The sequence below is a fragment of the Nicotiana attenuata genome, unplaced genomic scaffold (genome assembly GCF_001879085.1).
Source record: "Nicotiana attenuata strain UT unplaced genomic scaffold, NIATTr2, whole genome shotgun sequence".
Classification (NCBI taxonomy): Eukaryota; Viridiplantae; Streptophyta; class Magnoliopsida; order Solanales; family Solanaceae; genus Nicotiana; species Nicotiana attenuata.
This window is the reverse complement of record NW_017671928.1, coordinates 23,394-43,691: the sequence shown is the minus strand read 5'-3', so window position 1 is coordinate 43,691 and position 20,298 is coordinate 23,394. Positions and strand designations below refer to the sequence as shown.

General features: G+C 37.1%; 1 protein-coding gene across 1 annotated transcript; it reads right to left on the bottom strand.

The window, feature by feature from the left end:
- Positions 1-11,816: 11,816 nt before the first annotated feature.
- Positions 11,817-13,703, bottom strand: LOC109210916 (anthocyanidin 3-O-glucosyltransferase 2-like). The gene has a single exon (XM_019374399.1). The coding sequence runs from the start codon at positions 13,524-13,526 to the stop codon at positions 12,078-12,080; it is 1,449 nt and encodes a 482-aa protein (XP_019229944.1). The 5' UTR covers positions 13,527-13,703; the 3' UTR covers positions 11,817-12,077.
- Between the last annotated feature and the right edge of the window lie 6,595 nt (positions 13,704-20,298).

Genomic DNA, 20,298 nt, shown 5'->3' with positions numbered 1-20,298 from the left:
AGTTTTTATATCAGGTTGGGTCGTCCTATATTAAGTATTCCCCTATGTTTATTCTGGTTAGACCATGGTGGCCCGTTCGGCCCATTTTCCAATGAAATTACAATAAGTATGATATGTTATGTTGGTACTTGGTTGAGTAAGGTACCGGGTGCCCGTCACGGCCCATAGGTTTGGGTCGTGACAAAAGTGGTATCAGAGCAGTTCTGTCCTAGGGAGTCTACAAGCCGTGTCTAGTAGAGTCTTGTTTATGGGTGTGTAGTGCACCACACTTATAAGCAGGAGGCTATAGGGAATTTAGGACTGTCACTCTTTCTTCTTACTCTAGATCGTGTGCTAGAGCTCAGTTGTAAGAACTCAATTTCCTAAACTCTATCTTATTCGTAATACAACGATTGCTACATTTAGAAAGACGATCGGTAAGAGATATAACTGTGGAAGTGTTGAGTCAGAGGAACTCGATTTTGCATCATGCTTATGATGAGTAAATCTGAGGTCTTCAGCAGACCATGCATGTACTAAAAGGTGTAAGGTTCTTGATAAGGAGTTTTAAGGCAAGGATACTTATCCACTCTTACGGTAAAAAGGAATAACAGAATCGAAAAGTTGACACAAGTTTCAACAAGTAAAAGAAGCAAAGTGAAGAAGGGTACGAGGTACCCAGTTAATAAATATTATCATTATTTACCATTCGTAAGGGAGATATAAGCATTTTCAGTTACGTTCAACAGTGACAGATGTATGTACAATCGGCCACACCGATCTTAGTTACGCCCTATGGGAGCTAACAGATATAGTTTAAGAGAAGGACGGGTTATCATGATCTGGCTGGGGTTAGAGTAACCCAAAATAGTAGATGGATTGGTAGAGTTAGTTTACATTTCCGAGGGATAGTGCAAACGTGGTAATGGATCTCCTTGTGAGACACCTAGTTGGTGCACTCTAAAATAGTACAGCTAGATATGAGTGCTACAAAGATAGGCACTGTAAGCTTGGAAGGGATAAATATTATCTTAGTATGGCTCCCGTCCCTAGTAGAGAGATAATGCTAGGCAACACGAAGAGCCAGTGGATGGAGCAAATGGGAGCTTAAAGCAAAAGAATATCTTGTTGAAGTTTTCAGAATAAAGTGATAGATAGAAATGTTAGCAGGAAATAAGAAGAGATCGTTAATGAAGCATTAACAGTAAGATGTGATACATGGATGACAACGGTAGGTCAAAAAGATGACAGTATTACAGAGTCTATAGTCAAGTGTAGGAAAAGACGAGAGGTGACAGGACTTGAGACAACAAAAGAGTATAGGCCATAAAGTTATATCCTCACTTCGAGAAATAAGTTTGTGACTCCAACGCAACTACCGGAAGGAAAAGTTAGACCCCAGAATAATAGAAATCAGTATGGGCTGGTGAACAAGATAAAATAAACATGAATTAGGGAATGAGTGATTGGATAATAGTCGGCATCATGAGAGTTTCAGGTTTCATTTCGGCAATAATAGAATGGACAATAGAAGAAGATTCATGAGAAATTCAGAGAATGGTCATTCAGGAAGACGCTTCCCTAAAGCAAGCAATGTGAGCAAAGTTAAGCTTAAGGGACTATATGTGCCAGTTACACTAAGGGCCACCCGCGCGAGTAAGGAATTTTGTTTTCCTTGGTACAGAAGGACTACCGCAAGGAGAGTAAGGGTCATCGATAATGCGAGAAGACACCAATGATGAAGAGGTAAAGCATCTATAGGTAGATCGCCGTAGCGCTAAATATTAGTACTTCCCTAAAGGGGGGAATATGGAGTGATGTGGCATTAAGTCAGAATTAAGTGGTTCTAGTAATTATGGAATGGTAAAGGAAGAATGCGATAAAATGAAAAAGGTATGAGATTGCACTTATTCAAAGCTTACAGATATGCTACGATACCAGAGCATTATGCAAACACGACGTCAAGGAGAGGAAGTAATGGTTCCTGCCCGAGATGTTATTGATTAATAAGGAGCCAGTGCGAGAGGTTAAGATAAAGGAAATAACCCAAGAAAGATTACGCGAAATATTGATACGGGAATGGGCTAACAAGTAGTTAGTAGTTGATTCCGGAAGAGCCTAGCTATGGCTAGACAAGACGATACAGACAAATCAACAGATCGTGCAAGATAAACATAGGGAACCCCAATATGGGGAATTCAGCCTCGCAGTTATGACATCGTGATCCTTGAGGAATATTCGGATAGGATTTTGGGGTAGATAAAGATATTGTATGAGTGTTACGGAATAAAAAGAGAGTACCACTGGGAAGTCAGTCGAAATATTAGTTCAGAAGTAACCCTACAAGCACAGGGGCGTGGAAATAAGTAACTACGGGTAATTATAGGCGAGGAAGAACTTCAAAAATTCCGTCAGACATACGATGTGATAAGCTCGTAGCCTTACAAGAGCCAGAGGATCCCCCCCTATGTACTACAATGAAAGACTAGCTGAGGAAATAAGGAAGAAGGCTTCAACCAAAGCATAATGACCTAAAGAGGAAATGGTTGCGTAACAACAGTCTCACCACAAAATTGTATGCACTCCAAAAGAAAGTGGCACCTACCATGGCTAATGAGCGGGGAGTAAGACCAAAAGTAATATTCGAGACCATATGAGTTGCACAAAAATTTCGGCATGCGTGAGAACTCAAATAAGCTAAGTATGCATGCAACAAGGGGGCAAAAAGACCAGGAAAAGCAATTGCTTACATTTGAAGAAAGCTGAAATGGAATGAAAGGAATTATTCGATTAATGATCAGCCCTAGAAGACTTCAGCATAAGTTAAAAGAAGGAATTGGGTCCAGGTCATAGACAAAGGATTGAATCATTAGAAGATTGTATCATGGTTTTCCATAGCGTCCATGAAAGGCTAAAGTAATAACTAAATGCCATGAGCCACAGATCGGAAGGTAGCTTAAGCCTATATAAAGGCTAATCAGGAGGAAGAGGAAACTAAAGAGTCACATCAACTAAGTAAATTAGGAGTCTGCTTATTGGACACGGAAAGTTATAGACATTATGATTGAGAACATTGCAGAATCACTCTTAACAACAGAGGTACAAAAGAAATAGTACAGTGCCATATTCTATAACGGCTCTACGATAAAGCCAGTTAGAAGTGTCCCAACCTCATAAGAAGTTAGTATGAAGCTCTCACGATATTGTGTAAAGAGGTGCATGTATTATAATAGAAGTTCAAGACGTGGATGTGAATTATACCTATGTGGAGGGGAGGTCATGAAAGAGATAGAAGATGTGATGTGAGACTTTAAGGTAAGTAAGGTAAAGGTGAACAATGTACGAGATACTTAAAAGCAGAAGGTTGAGAATAGTCCATACTTCGGATAGAAGGCTAGAAGCGCGGGGATTCAATATCCAGGAATGATAGCGGCATCGTCAGTGGCATATCTTCTAGCCTATGGTTTCTAGGTACCGAGAGATCTAGCTAAGAGAGTAAAGAAGAGTTAGAGATGATGTGATGTTTTGCTTGATGTTCTAGAATAACATAAGGGAATCTATGGTGCAAGCAAGTTGAAGGAAGGTTGTGAATAGTATAAATAGATACGTAGAGGTCGCAAGCTAAAGTATAGTAAAGCGAAGAGGTTTTATGACAGGAGTAAGGATGAGAAAGGGCGAGTAAGAAGGAGACGAGAATGGATAAGTCCTCGAGATTAAGCCCATGAAAACAAGAGAGATAATAGTTTCTCTAAGTTATAGAAAGTTCAGTATAGCCTAAATGAACTCAAAGGAATCTAAGACTAATAGCATCTAGAGTGGAATGAGGGTGTGATTGTTATAGATAAAGGATGACGCTTGGGCCTTCGATGGAGTAATGACTTGAAGAGGATTTCATGAATTGTACAGGATTAAAATACCCATGTAAGGTGAGTCATATTGGGATGCTATAAAATACGGTTATGGAAGTATAGTATCGCCCTTAGGTGGATCAATCTAATTACTCCAAATGTCCCTGATGAGACGTGAGCCCCAGCGGCAGTGTTGCACAAGAGATCAAGTTATCAGTGGTAGATGATAGATCAACATTAAGGTGAATCAACAGTGGATGGACAAAAGTCATAAAGTATGAGGTGAGATTAGCCTGTCATTCTTAAGATGAACAAGTAATGAGGAAGCATTAAAGGACTTAGATTTATACATATGGGATAAGTAACGAAAGTAACCTGGAGTTCGGTAGTAGACCTCAGTAACGATAAATCAAAGTGAGAGTTATGGTATAGTATGAACTACCTAGATGCAGTAAAGTCATACAGATGGGTAAGCGGATCTATGAAATAAGGTATAACAATATTCGTAAGTTCGACAAAGTATCGAGCGAAGAACTTCAGTATACCTACACATGCCCAGAGGGATATTTTATCAAGCCTTGTATATGTTTGTGAAATGAGGCCTAGAGATTGGCTAAAAGCTGGAAGAAAGAGGAGAGAAGAGTCGCATAGACGCACATACAAGGAAAAAGTCGTACAGGCTGCATGACAGAAGGTAGCAAGAGTTACGAGATTAGAAGAATTTCGACCACAGACCGTGGTGCGAGAAAGAGGCGTAAAGGGGGGAATTCCATGGCCTTTGGATTTATTCAAGGAAAAGTTGCCTAAATGTCAAGAAGAGTATTAACGTTATTCGCAAGAGCTATGGGTTATGAGAATGATAAGTGCATCAGTCAACATTCGAGGACGAATGTTCCAAAGGAGGGGAATGATGTTACACCCCATGTTTTCGCACATGGAAGTACGCCATAAGTAAGTTGGTACAAGCTCGGAAATGAGATGTTACATTCCGCATTTTCGTACGTTAAGGTTTCGTCGTAAGTTAATCGACGTAAGTTTGGGAATGAGATTTATTTTGGGATTATAAGTATTACGCTACTTCAAACAAGTGATAAGTTAATTCGCAAAGGTGAGAAGGTAAGCAAATCGAAGAAAATGAGTTACGTCGAAGTTTGGCAATTTGGGGATAAAATACGGTCCAAGCTATAATACCCCGTATTCATGGACTAGTGCTATACAAGGTACCGCATGATCATGATAGTAAGGTATATAAGGTGTGTTAAAAGTGAATAGTATTTTAAGTAATTTGAGATAATTTTTAATTATGTGGATAATTGGGTAATTAATTATTTTTAGTGGGAGATTAACTAATTAATTCGCATATTTGGATAAGGTTTGATAAACCCACATGGAAGCAAGTGAAAAAGGCTCAAAATCAAATGGTGACTCTTGATTTTAAGTAATTAGGTGGCATAAATTGGAGGAAGTTTGTGGTTAAGTCTTACCAAGTGGGGCCCAAACCACCAAGACTTAAAAATCTCTTTTAATTCACAAAAATGATACATTCCCTACATCATTAAAATGAGAGATTATGGTGCTAAGTAATGGAGGAAAGGCTTCAGCAAAATTCATCCAAGTTATACTACGAGACTTTTTAGAATAATAGCAGTGGGATTTTGCGATTTTAAGAGAGTACGGTGCAATCTTTCTCAAGAATATCATACGGATTTTCCCCTAGTTCGATCCGCCGTTACGTGATTTGTCGCAATTGCCGTATGTTAGAAGGATTGTTAAGAGAATCGACTCAGGTATGTTAAGGCTATTCCTTCTTTCCTTTTGGCATGATCTATACGACACAAACGAAACGATCAAATACACAACTTCCATAAATGACTCTATTCATAGAAGTATTAGAGGTGCCTATGTTCTTGAATTTCCATGTGTCTTATTATTACATCTTCTGTTCATGGGTCTCAGAAAAATAGGTAAGTTTAAAAGGGTTTACTTCATGATATTACTCAAAGGCATAATGGTCTTATGACATTCCAAGAGATTGACGTACTTCTCATGCATTGCATTCATTTACATTGACCATGATCAGATGGCGTTATATACGCATATATATTATGGGATATGGGAAAAGGTTAGGCGTTATATACGCACCACCACCTGATCAGCTGGTATACGTTGATGATTTTGCCTACAGTGGTCGAGATGATATGATGGATGCCCTCAGAGGCTTGATGATGTTATGAACACAAGTACCTATGCACGACATGACATTCATACGTATATGCATGACACTGTAAGTATTTCATGATTTACAGAGTTATCTAGACTTACAGGTTGAGTGATTTGCTCTATATTTCTTCTATGTCTTTTATGTACTTATTTATGTGCCTTACATACTCGGTACAATATTCGTACTGACGTCCCTTTTGACTGGGGACGCTGCGTTTCATGCCCGTAGGTCCCGATAAACAGGTCGAGAGTCCTCCAAGTAGGCTATCAACTCAGCGGAAGATGTTGGTGCGCTCCATTTGCTCCGGAGTTGCTTGTTTGGCCAGTATGATTTAGACGCTTATTGTTTGGTATGGCGGGGCCCTATCCCGACCTTTATGTTAAGTGTGTACTCTTAGAGACTTGTAGACAAATGTCATGTATACGAATGCTTGTATGGCCTTGCCGGCCTATGTTTTGAGTTTACAAATGATCATGTTGGCCTTATAGGCCCGTAAGTTTTTATAGACCCCTATGTTTATTTTGGTTAGACCATGATGGCCCGTTTGGCCCATTTGCCAATGAAAGTACTATAAGAATGATATGTTATGTAGGTACTCGGTTGAATAAGGATGGGTGCCCGTCGCGGCCCATAGGTTTGGGTCGTGACAATGGTCAATGTTTTGTGTAGACGAAGCCGGATAAGTATTTTGGCAATTCCAGTGGGTTCGAATCGTGATTTGGGAATTGGGCGTATGCTCGGAATCGAATTCAGAATTCCCTAACTTGATTTAACAAAATTGGGTAAGAACTAGCTATTTAAAGGTTTAAAGAGTTTCTAAGTTTGACCGTAAGTTGACTTTATTGCTACCGGGTTCGAATTTTTGTTCCACAACTTGGGATGAGTTTGTTACAGTATTTATGACTTGTCTGTAAATTTTGGTACAAAACAGAGTTGATTTGACGTAATTCATACGTCCGGTTGAGAAATTGTATGTTCTTAAGTTTCATTAAGAATTTCATTCGTTTTGGTGTTTGATTCGTAGTTCTAGGTGTTATTTTGGTGTTTTGATCGCACGAGCGAGTTCGTATGATATTTTTACACTTGTATGTATGTTTGGTTGGAGCCCGGGGGGCTCGGGTGAGTTTTGAATAGTTTACGGATGATTTTGAACTTAGAAGAATAGTTGATGCCTTTACTGTTGCTTGTGCTCTGTTGCAGATCTCGCATTTTCGAACAAGGCTTCACATTTGCTAGCATGGTTTGGATTAGGGAGTCTCGCATTTGCGAACTAGCAACTGCCGCTTTTGCGAAGGCAGAGTCGCATTTGCGACTCAATGTGTCCTGGGCTACCTTCGCATATGCGAAGGAATGGTCCGCATTTGCGAGTGGTATGGGTTCGCAATTGCGACCTCTTTCTCGCATTTGCGACGTTCGTAATTGCGAATAAAATATTACAATTGCGACATCCGCAGTTGGTAAAAGAGGGGAAAAACGTGATTTAGCTCATTTCTTTCAAACTCTCAACCCTAAACTCCCTAGAGGCGATCTTTTCAAGAGATTTTCTTCCTAAATTCATTAGTAAGTGACTTTAAATCAACTTATTTTCAATTAGCCATTACATTTCATAAATTTTCAATATCAAATCTACGATTTTCATGGTAGAAATTAGGGATTTGGGTAGAATTAGGGATTTTTATGAAATTGAGGTCGGATTTCGAAATAAATTACATAATCGGGCTCGGGGATGAATGTGTAATTGGGTTTTGGTCCGAATCTCGTGTTTTGACCAAGCGAGCCCCGGGTTGACTTTTGAGAAAAGTGTAAAGATCTTAACTTTATGTATTGTAATTGATTTCCCTAGCATTATTTCATGTTGTTGAGTCGATTTTGGTTAGATTCAGTTGGTTTGGAGGCGGATTTTAGAGGAAAGGCACCGATTGAGCTTTGATTTGCTTGCGGAGCGAGGTAAGTGTTGGGTCTAACCTTGATTTGAGGGAATAGGAACCCTTGAGCCATGTGCTATGTGAATTACATGTGTAGCGGCCTATATGCAAGGTGACGAGTGTATATGCGCCGTCAAAATACTTGTTTCCATGCTTTCCCACATTTTATTAATTATTTATTTTATTCCATGTCTTAACTGTTATATGCTTTAATTGCTTCCTATGTCTTATCTTGCTAGTTGACACTTATTTCTCTCATGTTAAAATGTTCGGTTCTCCCATGTTTCTATGATTAATTGCTACTTGCCTTAATTGTCTTACTTGTACACTTTAGTTGTCATATATTCTCCTTGTCTTGTTGCTTTGTATTAATTGTAGCATTCCTTGCTTTGGTATGAGGTTCCTTTATAACCTTGCTTTCATATTTATTTAATCATAGAGATTCTTGTGATTTGAGTTGTTAAATTGATTGTACTTATTGATTTTGTTTGGATCGGGTTGCACGCCGCAACAGGTGAAATAAGGGAGGATTCATATTGATATGGTGGAATCGGGTTGCATGCCGCAACGAATTTATATGTGATTTTGATATGATGAAATAAGAGAGGAATATGATATTGATTCTATTGATATGGTGGAATCGACTGCGCCGCGACGAATTTTACATGTTATTATTGATATTGATATGGTGAAATAAAAGAGGATTGTGTTTGTGCGGTGGGTTCAGATTGCACGCCGCAACAGGTGAAATAAGGGAGAATTGTGTTTGTATAGTGGGATCGGATTGCGCGCTACAATGGATTGTGTGTTTTGTATTCATTGTTGCACTGTGTTATCTTTCGATGCTTTCATACGAGATTTTGAGTACTGGTATTTCTGGTTCTACCAATTCCGAGGATTGAATTAGTTTTCATAAGATAACTGCCTTAATATCTTGTATTCCTTTCATGTTGTTATTATTATATTGCATACAGGTTATTGTAAGTAACCCGACTTAGCCTTGTCACCACTTCGTCGAGGTTAGGCTCGGCACTTATAGAGTACGTGGGGTTGGTTGTATGCATGCACTTCTTATGCACATTTGGAGTCAGTACTAGCGGCTGTCAGTAGATTGCTCGGATTGATTGCCGGATTGGAGACTTGAGGTACAGCTGCTCGGCGTTCGCAGCCCTGAAGTCCCCTTCTACCTTATTCTAGTTGTTTATTGTATTTCAGACAGTTTTACTTTTATTCAGACACTTATCTATATTATTCTAGTCGTTCGTGCACTTGTGACACCATTTCTAGGATTGTTTCTAGATATTGTGGCTATTATGATTTTTCTCACTTTATTTCAGTTCTATTTCGGTTTATTCAGTTTAATTGGTATCTACTAATTTGTTTTGCTATTCTAACGTTGGCTTGCCTAGAAAATGAAATGTTAGGCGCCATCATGATCTCGAGGGCGGGAATTTCGAATCGTGACACACAGGAATATGAAACTCCTCTGCTTTAATCATTTTCTATAAGGATTTTAGTTTTGATTATATAATCAAACACATGATGGACTCTACCTAATTATCCCATTTTTGAATTAGTGTGGTTTCTCCCCTAACTTAATCTCCATTTTCAGACTTATATAATAAAAGAGTTAGTCCAAACATAATGTATGCAAGCTGATTAGTCAAATCTCCAGAAAATTTGAAACCATCGCAAGAATCAAGTGAGAGAACTTAGTATTATTTAACAAAGCTTCAATAAATTCACCTAGTACTACCACTTCAGGAATAGCGTGTAGGCATTTTAAAGTGAACTTCTAGTCCCATTTTTATTTACTTGTCGTTATAATTCTTCAATCTGTAACAGTCGGCCAAAGAGAAAACAATAAATCAAAGAATAATACTTGTTCAACAATAGGAGGAAAAGGGCAATTATGAACAACACTCAATGTCAACGAGGGAGAGAAATTACTGAAGAGATGCCACAAATCCGGAAGACTTGACAATTTTGCCCTCGCTCGACCATCATGGCTTTTCTATATAGAAAACTAGATGAGGAAAGGCCCGTATACGGGTCCAACATTGCAATTTTATTAAAATTATTATTTGTTGGTGTTTAGTTAATTAACTTTTGAGGTTTAACAAGCTATATATTTTAAAGTTACTTTTGAATATAAAAATATTTAGTTTGAAATCGTCTTCAAATAATATGGTAGATGAAAATTATTTAATTTTTATTTTCAAATTGCTTTAAGATAATATGGGTAAATATGAAAATCTCGTAAATATCGATACTTCTTTTTGTTGTTGTATTATTTAAAAATTAATTTTATTTTCTCTACGGAAACTTCTATTTAAATAAAACAAAAATTAATAATTTTTCAAAATGAGAAAAAGATTGGAAATGAGCATTTGCACTACACAAATAGTGTAATCAACACATGCATAGCGCATTTAAAGGAAAATTGTGGCTAGAGGAATATGGGGTCCACGTGTATTTTACATTTAAGAAATACAAACATGAATTTTTTATGAAATGACATATATGACCTTGGTCAACCATCTTTCCTTTTCTATATAATAGAAAAATATATGATTGTATTCACAATTTTTACTAGTTGAATGACCAATTAATGGTGATTAGATGTAAACAATTTTGCATCATCTAACAATATCTATACATCTCTATCAATATCTCTCGCAGTTAATGAAGAAAGATACACGCAACAAACAGGGCAAAGCTCTATTGGCTATAAGATTTCACGTGACCCTCCGAATTGCTTAGGTTTATTGCTTTGAATGTAGTGGCGAATTCAAAATTTAAACTTGATAGGTTTGAATTTTTCGGTTCTTTATACTGGACTCATTGTACGATTATATGTTAAAATTATGGGTCGTACCTAATAAGTGTATAAAATCAATTTTCACATACTATATATTTATACTTCGTCTCGAAAATATTGGGTTAAACCCGGGGCTGTATTCAGAGAAGGACCTATGTTTTGAGTAAAGGGGTTAATCGACCCGTTAACCTCGGCAAAAATTCTAAATATATATGTTAAAACAGATACTCATATATTTTGCTTTGAAACCTTAAGATCAAAAATCAATTGCGCGTTGAGCAATCTGCTCATGTGCCTCCGCTACATTCAAGTTCTGGATTCCGGCTACATTAGCCCCTATTTACATGTCCCCTCTCGGATGTCCGATCACTCCTCATAATTGGTATGGAACTGAAGATTCTTATATCGTACTCTCAACAAATGAAATCCCAACAGATTTTGTTCCCATCAGATGGAAATAGGATTGTGTAGTTAGCAATTTTTATGTTGTAGGAGCATAGATACTTTAAGTTTGGAACTATAGTATTATTGTAACCTTATAGATGATATATACATGAACGTGAAACTTTTGTCTGTCCTCTTCTCTTTTGTCACTGTGAAATTCCCAAAACGTGCTAGTGTTAGAACTTTTTCACGTGAGAGTTGAGACCATTCCTAGTGTTAGGATATTTATTTACTGTACTTTATATTGATAATGTTAAAAATAAATTCCAATTGCAGGTGACTAGTTATTGGACAAGTATGAATTAGTAACATGCAATTACACATGATAATTGACTCATTACGACAGGGCAACAATACATTAATAATGAAAAAATCTTTTATATTGTCAGCATAATAGTTAAATCATTAATAATAATATTCCCCAAATGACATAATTCCTAAGCAACTGGACAGTAGTATTGTAATTTTTTTTTTTTTATTTGATTGCTAACAACTGGACGGTAGTTTTTTTGCTAGGGTCACTCAACCTCTTCCGGTTCTTTATAGATTATACAGATTGTTAAAGGAACAGACGAAAATGTAATAACAACAATAACAATATGCCGGTGTGATCTTACAAGTGAGGTCTAGAGAAGATATTGAGTACGCAGACCTTACTCTTTTTCGATAGAGAAACAGACACATGAAAAGCAAAATAATCTTTACATTAAACAATTAGGAGAAGTTACAATAAAGTAGACAACCCTTTTATTCTTACTTTTTTTTCAAATATTATTCTTCCAATACTTGTACTTTATTGTAGTCAAAGCCACCAAGTTGGACTAACTAAACTCTTTTTTTCAAATCACAGCCATTAATTTATCAATCAACTGTCCTAGAAAAACAGAAGATGAGCCATTTTCCTTCCAAACTTGCTTGCATTTTTCACTCATTTTCTTAAACCTTTGTCTCACCTCACCATCCCCATCCATCAAATTTTTAATCCCATTTGCAACTTCTTGTGATAAAACCAATGTGTTGCCATCTCTGTAATCCATTGTGATTTCCACAGCCAAATTTAACTCTTTCACCATTTCAAATGCATTCAAGTGTTGCTCGGCATAAATAGGCCATGTCCCAATTGGCACCCCATAGTATAAACTTTCAAGAATTGAATTCCAACCACAATGTGACACAAATCCTCCAATGGCCTTGTGGGCCAAGATTGTCACTTGTGGGACCAACCCACATATTAATCCTTTCCCTTGTGTTGCTTCTAAAAAACCACAAGGTAAAATATCCTCTAGATTAGTATAATCATTTGGAAGTTCTCTCTTGTCCTTTGGTGCTTCCCTAATTGCCCACAAAAAAGGATGCCCTGATTTTTCCAAACCTTTTGCTATTTCTTTCACTTGAGAGATATTAAGACTTCCCATACTTCCGAAACTCAAGAAAACTACTGATGATGGATCTTGATTATCAAGCCATTTCATTACATTTTCATGACCCCACAAATCTTGATGCCATTGAGCTGGTCCATTATGGTCTAGCACTGGTCCAATAGGATAAACTGGTGGTACAACATCAGCAGCAGCAGCATTTAACAATGAGTTTAAACAATAAGGTTCAAGTTCTTGAAATGTATTTACAACAATACCCTTGGTTTCTTTATACCTTCTTGCATGATGTAAGAACCAAGAGTAACCATCTATTTTTCTATTTAGCATAAATGAAGGGAAAAAATTTACAGGGACAGGATTGGAAAAACCAAGAATATTGAAATGAGTGGCTGAATCTTTGAACTCAGTGTTATTACTAACTTGAGCATCTAAAGTTGGGAGGTAACACATGAAGTTCAAGAAAGTAGCAGGGGAAGCAAAGTAAAGATAACATGGGATGTTTAGTTCCTTAGCAACATCAATAAACGGGGTACAAAACATGTCAATAAAGAATCCAACAACTTGGCCCGAGCTCGAGTCTGAGTCTGAAATAAGGTTAACAAGTGCATCTTTGACTTGTGATGTATGATTTTTTATCAATAGTGATAAGAAGCCTATAGTGGCCTCAAATTGATTGAGGGACGGCGGATCCGCTGTGGGGAGGGAGAGGAAATGGACGTTTCCGGTGGGGGCAGTGGCGGCGAGGAAGTCATTGTAGGATTGAACGAGTGGCCTTTGAGGGATGTTGATTAAGAGTATGGTGGCTGAAAAGTTTTGGTTTGTTTGAGTCAAGTGTTTAGCAAACTCAATGGTTGGAACAAGGTTCCCAAGTGCTGGTGTTGAAATGAACACTACCTTTGCCTTTTTCATGGTTGGTTTTTGGTTTGAAGTAATTGGAGATAAGGTGATCACTATATAAAGTGTTGTCTTCTAGCAATAGCCCCTTGTTTTGGAATCTTTTTGTCTAGTGGCTAGAATTTTAGTCCTATGGTTCAACATTTAAAGTTTATGGGTTCATATTTATTACTCCCTCCGTTTCAATTTATATGAACATGTTTGATTGGGCACGAAGTTTAAGAAAAAATAAAGACTATTAGAATTTATGGTCCTAAACAAGTCAAAAAGGGACCAGAGTATCTGTGTGGTTATAAAAGTTTCTCATTAGGAGTAGAAATGTAAGTTTCAGCTAAATTGTTATCAAGTTTAGAAAGGGGTCATTCTTTTAGGAACGGACCAAAAAAGAAATAGGTTCACATAAACTGGAACAGAGGGAGAATTTATTACAATTTTAGTAGTTTTTAACATAGAAATTTATGCTCCGCGTTGAAAGTACTGTGTTCAGTTGAACCCGGTAATTCTATGTTGCATCCCCACCGTAGCGGAGTAAGTATATATTCTTTAATTGAACATTATGATAGTACAACATAAGAAAGTTATTATAATAAATAACTGGTGAGTTCATTAGGTAGGTCACTCTATATATTCAATTTTCAATTGGTAGTAGGTGGGAGTAGATAAAAAAAGTTGTTGTTTACCATAGTATAAGTTGAGTATGTGGAGTCTTGGGGTGAAGTCACCTTTACTTAGGGAGTATTTGACTTCAATACAAAATTTTTCAGCGCGAAATCGAATTTCAATACGAGTATTAAATATAGAATAAAAAATCAAAAGAAAATATCATGCATGACAAAGGCTATCATCTTAATCAATCAAGAAATAAATAAACAAATAAATACATAAAAGAAAAAAGGGAAAGGCAAAAGTTTTATATATGGGAATAGTACTCCAAGCTAACAATAAGCTTTAGTCTAGCAAGCTTTTCAATTTAGATATTCCTATTACGTTTGTTTTGCGTTTTTATGCCAAGTCATCTTTGACCGATATTCATGATTATTTTAAAAATTAAAGTTGCTTTTGATGTTGGATTATTTTATGCGGTACTGAATGATCTAAGCTTCATTTTTTTTTTCTTTCAAAAACTAAGGTGAGTATCAAATTACGAAATTTCTTACAAAAATAAAAAAGTCAAATTGGCTCTTTGACTAGGAGCAAATTAAATTAGCTCATTAATTTTGCATGCAAGAACTAGCATAAAATTTTGAATTGCTCGCAATTAGGGGCGTTCAAGGTTCAGTTTGGACCGGGTTTTTCGTAAAAGAAACAAAACCAAGTAAGTCGGTTTTACTAGAACCAAATTAATCCAATTAACTCGGTGTTCTATCGATTCGGGTTTGCCTGTTTTTATCGATTTTTCGATTTTTTATCGTTTTTTCTTAAAAATTAGATATACACTACCAAACACATTTCGGCGACTACATTTCAACATATACTACAAGAAAGTGTGAAATTTGCAACAAATTTTTTCGTTGCCATATATTGGATATTGTTGCGAAAAGTACTTTTGGCAACAACAAAAAAGTTGTTGCATGCCGTTGCAATAAATGCTGATGGGAAAAGTTTTTGCAACAACAAAAATTGTCATTGCCAAAAACTGACTTAACGCAACAAGAAATATTATTGCCATAAAATTATATTTTGATTATACACTTGTGGCTTATAAAAATATTTAGCAACAAAATTATTGTTGCGATAAATTATTATTATTTACGCAACAACACTACTTGTGGCAAAAAATTGACAGGAGGGTAGTTATAATCTGTTATAAAGGCTTTTCGCAATAACTATTGTTGTGGGCACAAACCACTTTTTGCCAACAATATTATATTTTCTGTTGTACAGCTAGCAATAATAAATGTGTAGTTGCTACATACACAAATCANNTATATATAAAATATATATTTGCAAAGGTCAATACAACCGATGCACCAAGTGTTTATATACTTTCAAGAACTAAATACTACTAAAACACATGTTCTTACTTAAAAATAAAAACAAGAGCATCTACATGGTCATAGTTTCTAATCTAATAACAACCCAAAAGTAAATCTTCTTCTAGTAGCTTGAGCACTAGATGAACCATATTGTCAGCTATGTTGGTTTATTCATCCTTATCCTGCAAAAGAAGATAAATTATAATTATATTTTTTATAAAAGAAAATTATAAAGTACACAAGTACATATCAAAAAAAAGAAGAAAAATTTGGGCACCAATGAATGATATAAAAAGATTCTTATAACCAAAGCTAAAGCTAAGAAATTATCAAGTAAGAACTTGCACCATGTAAAATAAAAGAGGAAAGCTAACTACCTACTATAGAAATCCTACCATGTACTATACATGCCTGAGTAGTCAATTTTCAAGTACCAGGACCAGGACAAATAACAATTCCAAGTAACTTTCAAGGCACTCCAATTTTTTTTCTTTATCAAACTATTAAGCAAAACGATGCTCTTTCTCGGTTGTAGTGATTACAATGCACAATTGTAATTTGTAAAGGCTGGGGGACTGTTCAAAAAATAATATCGTTATCCCCTGTTGTATTTCTATTTAACTTAGCATCCATTGTTGCGCATCTCACATAAAAGAGCACGGAAAGCATAACATGTTATGATCATAATATCTCAATTTGGTGATTTTGAACTCAGGTGATAGAGAACTAAATAAATTGTAATTGAAAACTATAATACAAACATGATATTGAACAATATCAACCAACGAATTTATTTTTACAAGAGTTAGACAAAGTTTCTTACTGTGATGTTATCCAGTCTAGAACGACTTGCCTCATTTGAACCACAAATGCAGCATTAACAATCGGGTCCAAATCGGTATCCTCTTCAATTTCTTGGATTTGTTCAGCAATATATTCGTTCACCTTATCCTACAAAAAATTATGCAGGCTTTAACTTTCAATATTTATTTCTATAAACTCATATTATAGAAATAAAGATAAAAGTGTCACATGTACATTTAATTCAGCGGAGGCATCATTAATCCAATGTCGGTTCTTCATGTGAGTCATTTGTTTGCATAGCAGAGAAAGGCAAATAATATGCAAACAAACACTAACAGAAAGTGTTAGGTGGAATTTTGTTTCAAAAAAGGCTTAAAAGCTTTTGCCTTTCTCTTCTGTATCATATAGGAGATTAAGATAAATTGTTCAAATGTGTTCTTCCTTTTTCTGTGATTTACTGTGTAATATCTGAATGTCTAAATGAAGTAGTTCGAACTGACCAGACTTTTCATCAGCACTGCCTTTCTACTTCATCAATTTGAAACATTCAATTTCCTAAACATGCTCTACTCAGTTCTTATAAGTCTGAGTACCACTAGCATCATAGTTTCGATAAACTTTGCACCAATACTACTCACTATCTATTTAGATATTCACATTTAACTTATGTATGTATTTACTTCTATAGATTAAAAGATGTGGAGAAATAGCACGTAAACTTCGCTTTTTCAAGGAACAAATGACAAAGGCAGGGTTTACCCCTTCAACAAGGACAAAAATACAAAAATGGGCTCAAATAGTAATCTGGATGAATTGGAGGATGAGTTGGAGGTCTTCTTATTTCATCTTCTTGGATTTAACCAGGCATTTTTTCAATTTTTTTTAAAAATGAATCACTTCTTTCTAATAGAATTGGCCTTTTCCAACTTTGGTGACTCGAATCCCCAACCTCATGGTTAGACATGGATGAGCTTTACAATTATGTTGTCCCTCCCCTTTGTGGATGCAAATCTAAACAGTCACTCTCAGGCAAGTAAACAAGAAAAGGAAGAAAGCACAGAGATAAGAACAGTAGTCTGACAAATCTTTGGCTTGAAACAAACTGTTGCTTTCAATAAATAGTTATTTTTTCATAACTGGTTTCTTTGAACAATATCAACACAACTTGAGCAAATAAAAATGGCAACTACAGTAAGTGTTCCAGATTGAAAAGTATGGCACTTGCGCTTAACTCAATCCCAAAAGCACTATTACTGAACAATAATGTTTACCTGGATAGTGCAATGAGACTCTTGTCTCTGTATCATCTTATACTTAATTCAACATAATCGTAATTTAGTGATAATAATTCTTTTCCTCTAGGATGATATTTGCTTCTGTCGGATTCATTTTTTAGCAACATATACATATAATGTACACACACAGAAGTACTCAGAGATACACACACACAGAGGAAAGTCACCTGGTGTTCTTTACATTTTTGTATACCTTTTATTTCTACCATCAACATTTAGCTTTAAAGTCAATAACCTTAGATGGACATAAATGGAAAAGTGAAAACTTGTAAGTAACAGTTTGCAGTAGCCTTCCCAAGAATTGGAGCATGTAATTGTAATCTTCCTGTAATGATCATTTCAACATTAATCAAGTAATTACTTAACCAGCCTACTAAGACAAACAAACGAATGTGTGTTTAATTACTTCACAGACTCACTAAGATGGATTCAGATGCCAGGTCATTTTCTTAGCTGGTTGTCCTTGCTTTATTTTTATATCATGAAGAGTTCTGTAACGACCCGACCGGTCGTTTTGAGCTTTAGCACTCCGTTTAGCAGCCTGAGGCCGTGAGCAGCTTCATTTCAGGTATTATGACTTGTGCGCGTGGTCGGAATTGAATTTCGGGAAGTCCAGAGTTGATTTGGAAAGAGAATTCTCATTTCAGAAGCTTAAAGTTGGAAGAGTGAACTAGGATGGGATTTTTGAGTAAACGACCTCGGAATCGGGATCTGAAGGTTCCAACAGGTTTGTATGATGATTTCGGACTTGGGCGTATGCCCGGTTCGGGTTTTGGATAACCCGGGAGCATTTTGGCGCCTATTGAGGAAGTTAGCATTTTTGGAGAAATTTCTTAAGTTTGGCTTGAAGTGCATTTCAGTGTTATCGATGTTCGTTTGGGATTCCGAACTGTGAATAGCTCCGTATGGTGATTCTGGAGTTGGGGGAGCGATCGGAAGTGAATTCGGAGGTCCGTGGGTCATTTTGGAACCATTTGGCTAAAGATAGAAATTTGAAGGTCTTTGAGAAGTTTGACCGGAGGTGGACTTTTTGATATCGGGGTCGGAATCCAATTCCAAAAGTTGGAGTAGGTCCGTAATGTCGAATATGACTTGTACGCAAAATTTGAGGTCAATCGGACGTGATTTGATAGGTTTAAACACGGAAATAGAAGTTTGAATTTTTGAAGTTCATTGAGTTTGGATTGGAGGTCGATTCATGATTTTAGCGTTGTTTGATGTGATTTGAGGCCTCGAGCAAGTCCGAAATGTGTTTTAGGATTGGTTTGTATGTTTGGTTGGGGTCCCGGGGGCCTCGGGTGAATTCCGGGTGGTTAACGGATCGAAATTTGGATTTTTGGACAGCTGAAAGAATCTGGTACCGCAGAAGCGGCACCACAGAAGCGGACACGGAGCCGCAGAAGCGGGGTTTGGTCTAAGGCTTGAGGACTGCAGATGCGGTTAAAGTACCGCAGAAGCGGAACCGCATCTGCGGAGAACGGGTCACAGAAGCAGATGGGAGTATCTTGGAGAGGACCGCAGATGCGGTCAATGTTCCGCAGAAGCGGAACCGCATCTGCGGGTGGCAAGTCGCAGAAGCGAGAAAGGGGTGGCTCAGGGAAGACCGCAGATGCGACATTTTAACCGCACCTGCGGAACCGCAGAAGCGGCCAAGGAACCGCAAAAGCGGAAACAGCTGAAGCAGTGAGGTCTTTTAAGTTCGGGGTTGAGTTCATTTCAACCCCATTTTTTCTTCCATTGGAGTCGATGGGAAGCAGCTTTGAGGTGCCATTTTCGTCACTTGTCATGAGTTTTGGAGCATGGTGCATAAATTGGAGTCCCCGGAAGGGCATGGATTGCCGGTTATGGATCTTCGGAGCAAGGTGAGTCTCCTTTCTAACCTTGTAAGAGGGAATTGTCCCCATAGGTGAAATAATTGATTATGTGCTCCTAATTGCGGGGGCTAGGTACGCACGAGGTGACGAGAGTCCGTGCATAGCTACTATTATGGTATTGTCCGGGTAGTTAGGACCCACAACATGTTATACTTGGATTATTTATGAACCCATTGATAGCTTGAATTGCTTAAATCACCTTGGATTAGTAAATGAATTTAAAAGGAGATTGAACATCATTTTTCCTGAATTGTTAAGAAAATAAATTGTTTTATTTGGATAAATATTCCCGATAAGTTCTTAATTGACTGATTGAACATGTATCTCTATGTGTACCTGCGTCGCATGCATGATTCGCGAGCAGGGTATGTGTTTATTTATGGAACGGGCCGAACGCCTCGGCAGATTAAATAGATGCATCTACAAGCGCTCCGTCGACCCTCGGCAAGTGCACAGTTTATTTCTGTTGGATCGGGTCGTCGTCTCGGTGTGATTTGCGCATGTTATATTGTTACTTGGGAGCTGTAAATGTGAAATTTTCCCTTCGTGGCTTGATATAAATTGATAAGATAATAAAGAGTAAACCTTGAAAATCCTTGATTATTTGTTGAAGGTGTATATCTGTTTTCTGGCTTCGTGAATTAGAACTGCTACATAAATCCATGATTTCCTCACATATTTAGTATATTGTCAATTGACCTCTAGTAAGTGTCGAAGTTGACCATCTCGTCTCTACTTCTTCGAGATTAGGCGGGATACTCATTGAGTACACGTTGCTTACGTACTCATACTACACTTCTGTGCATTTTTGTTGCACAGGTATATTTATTTCTAGCAG

Excerpts from the sequence above, each read along its gene's own strand:
- LOC109210916 (XM_019374399.1), bottom strand. The coding sequence starts at position 13,526 with ATGAAAAAGGCAAAGGTAGTGTTCATTTCAACACCAGCACTTGGGAAC.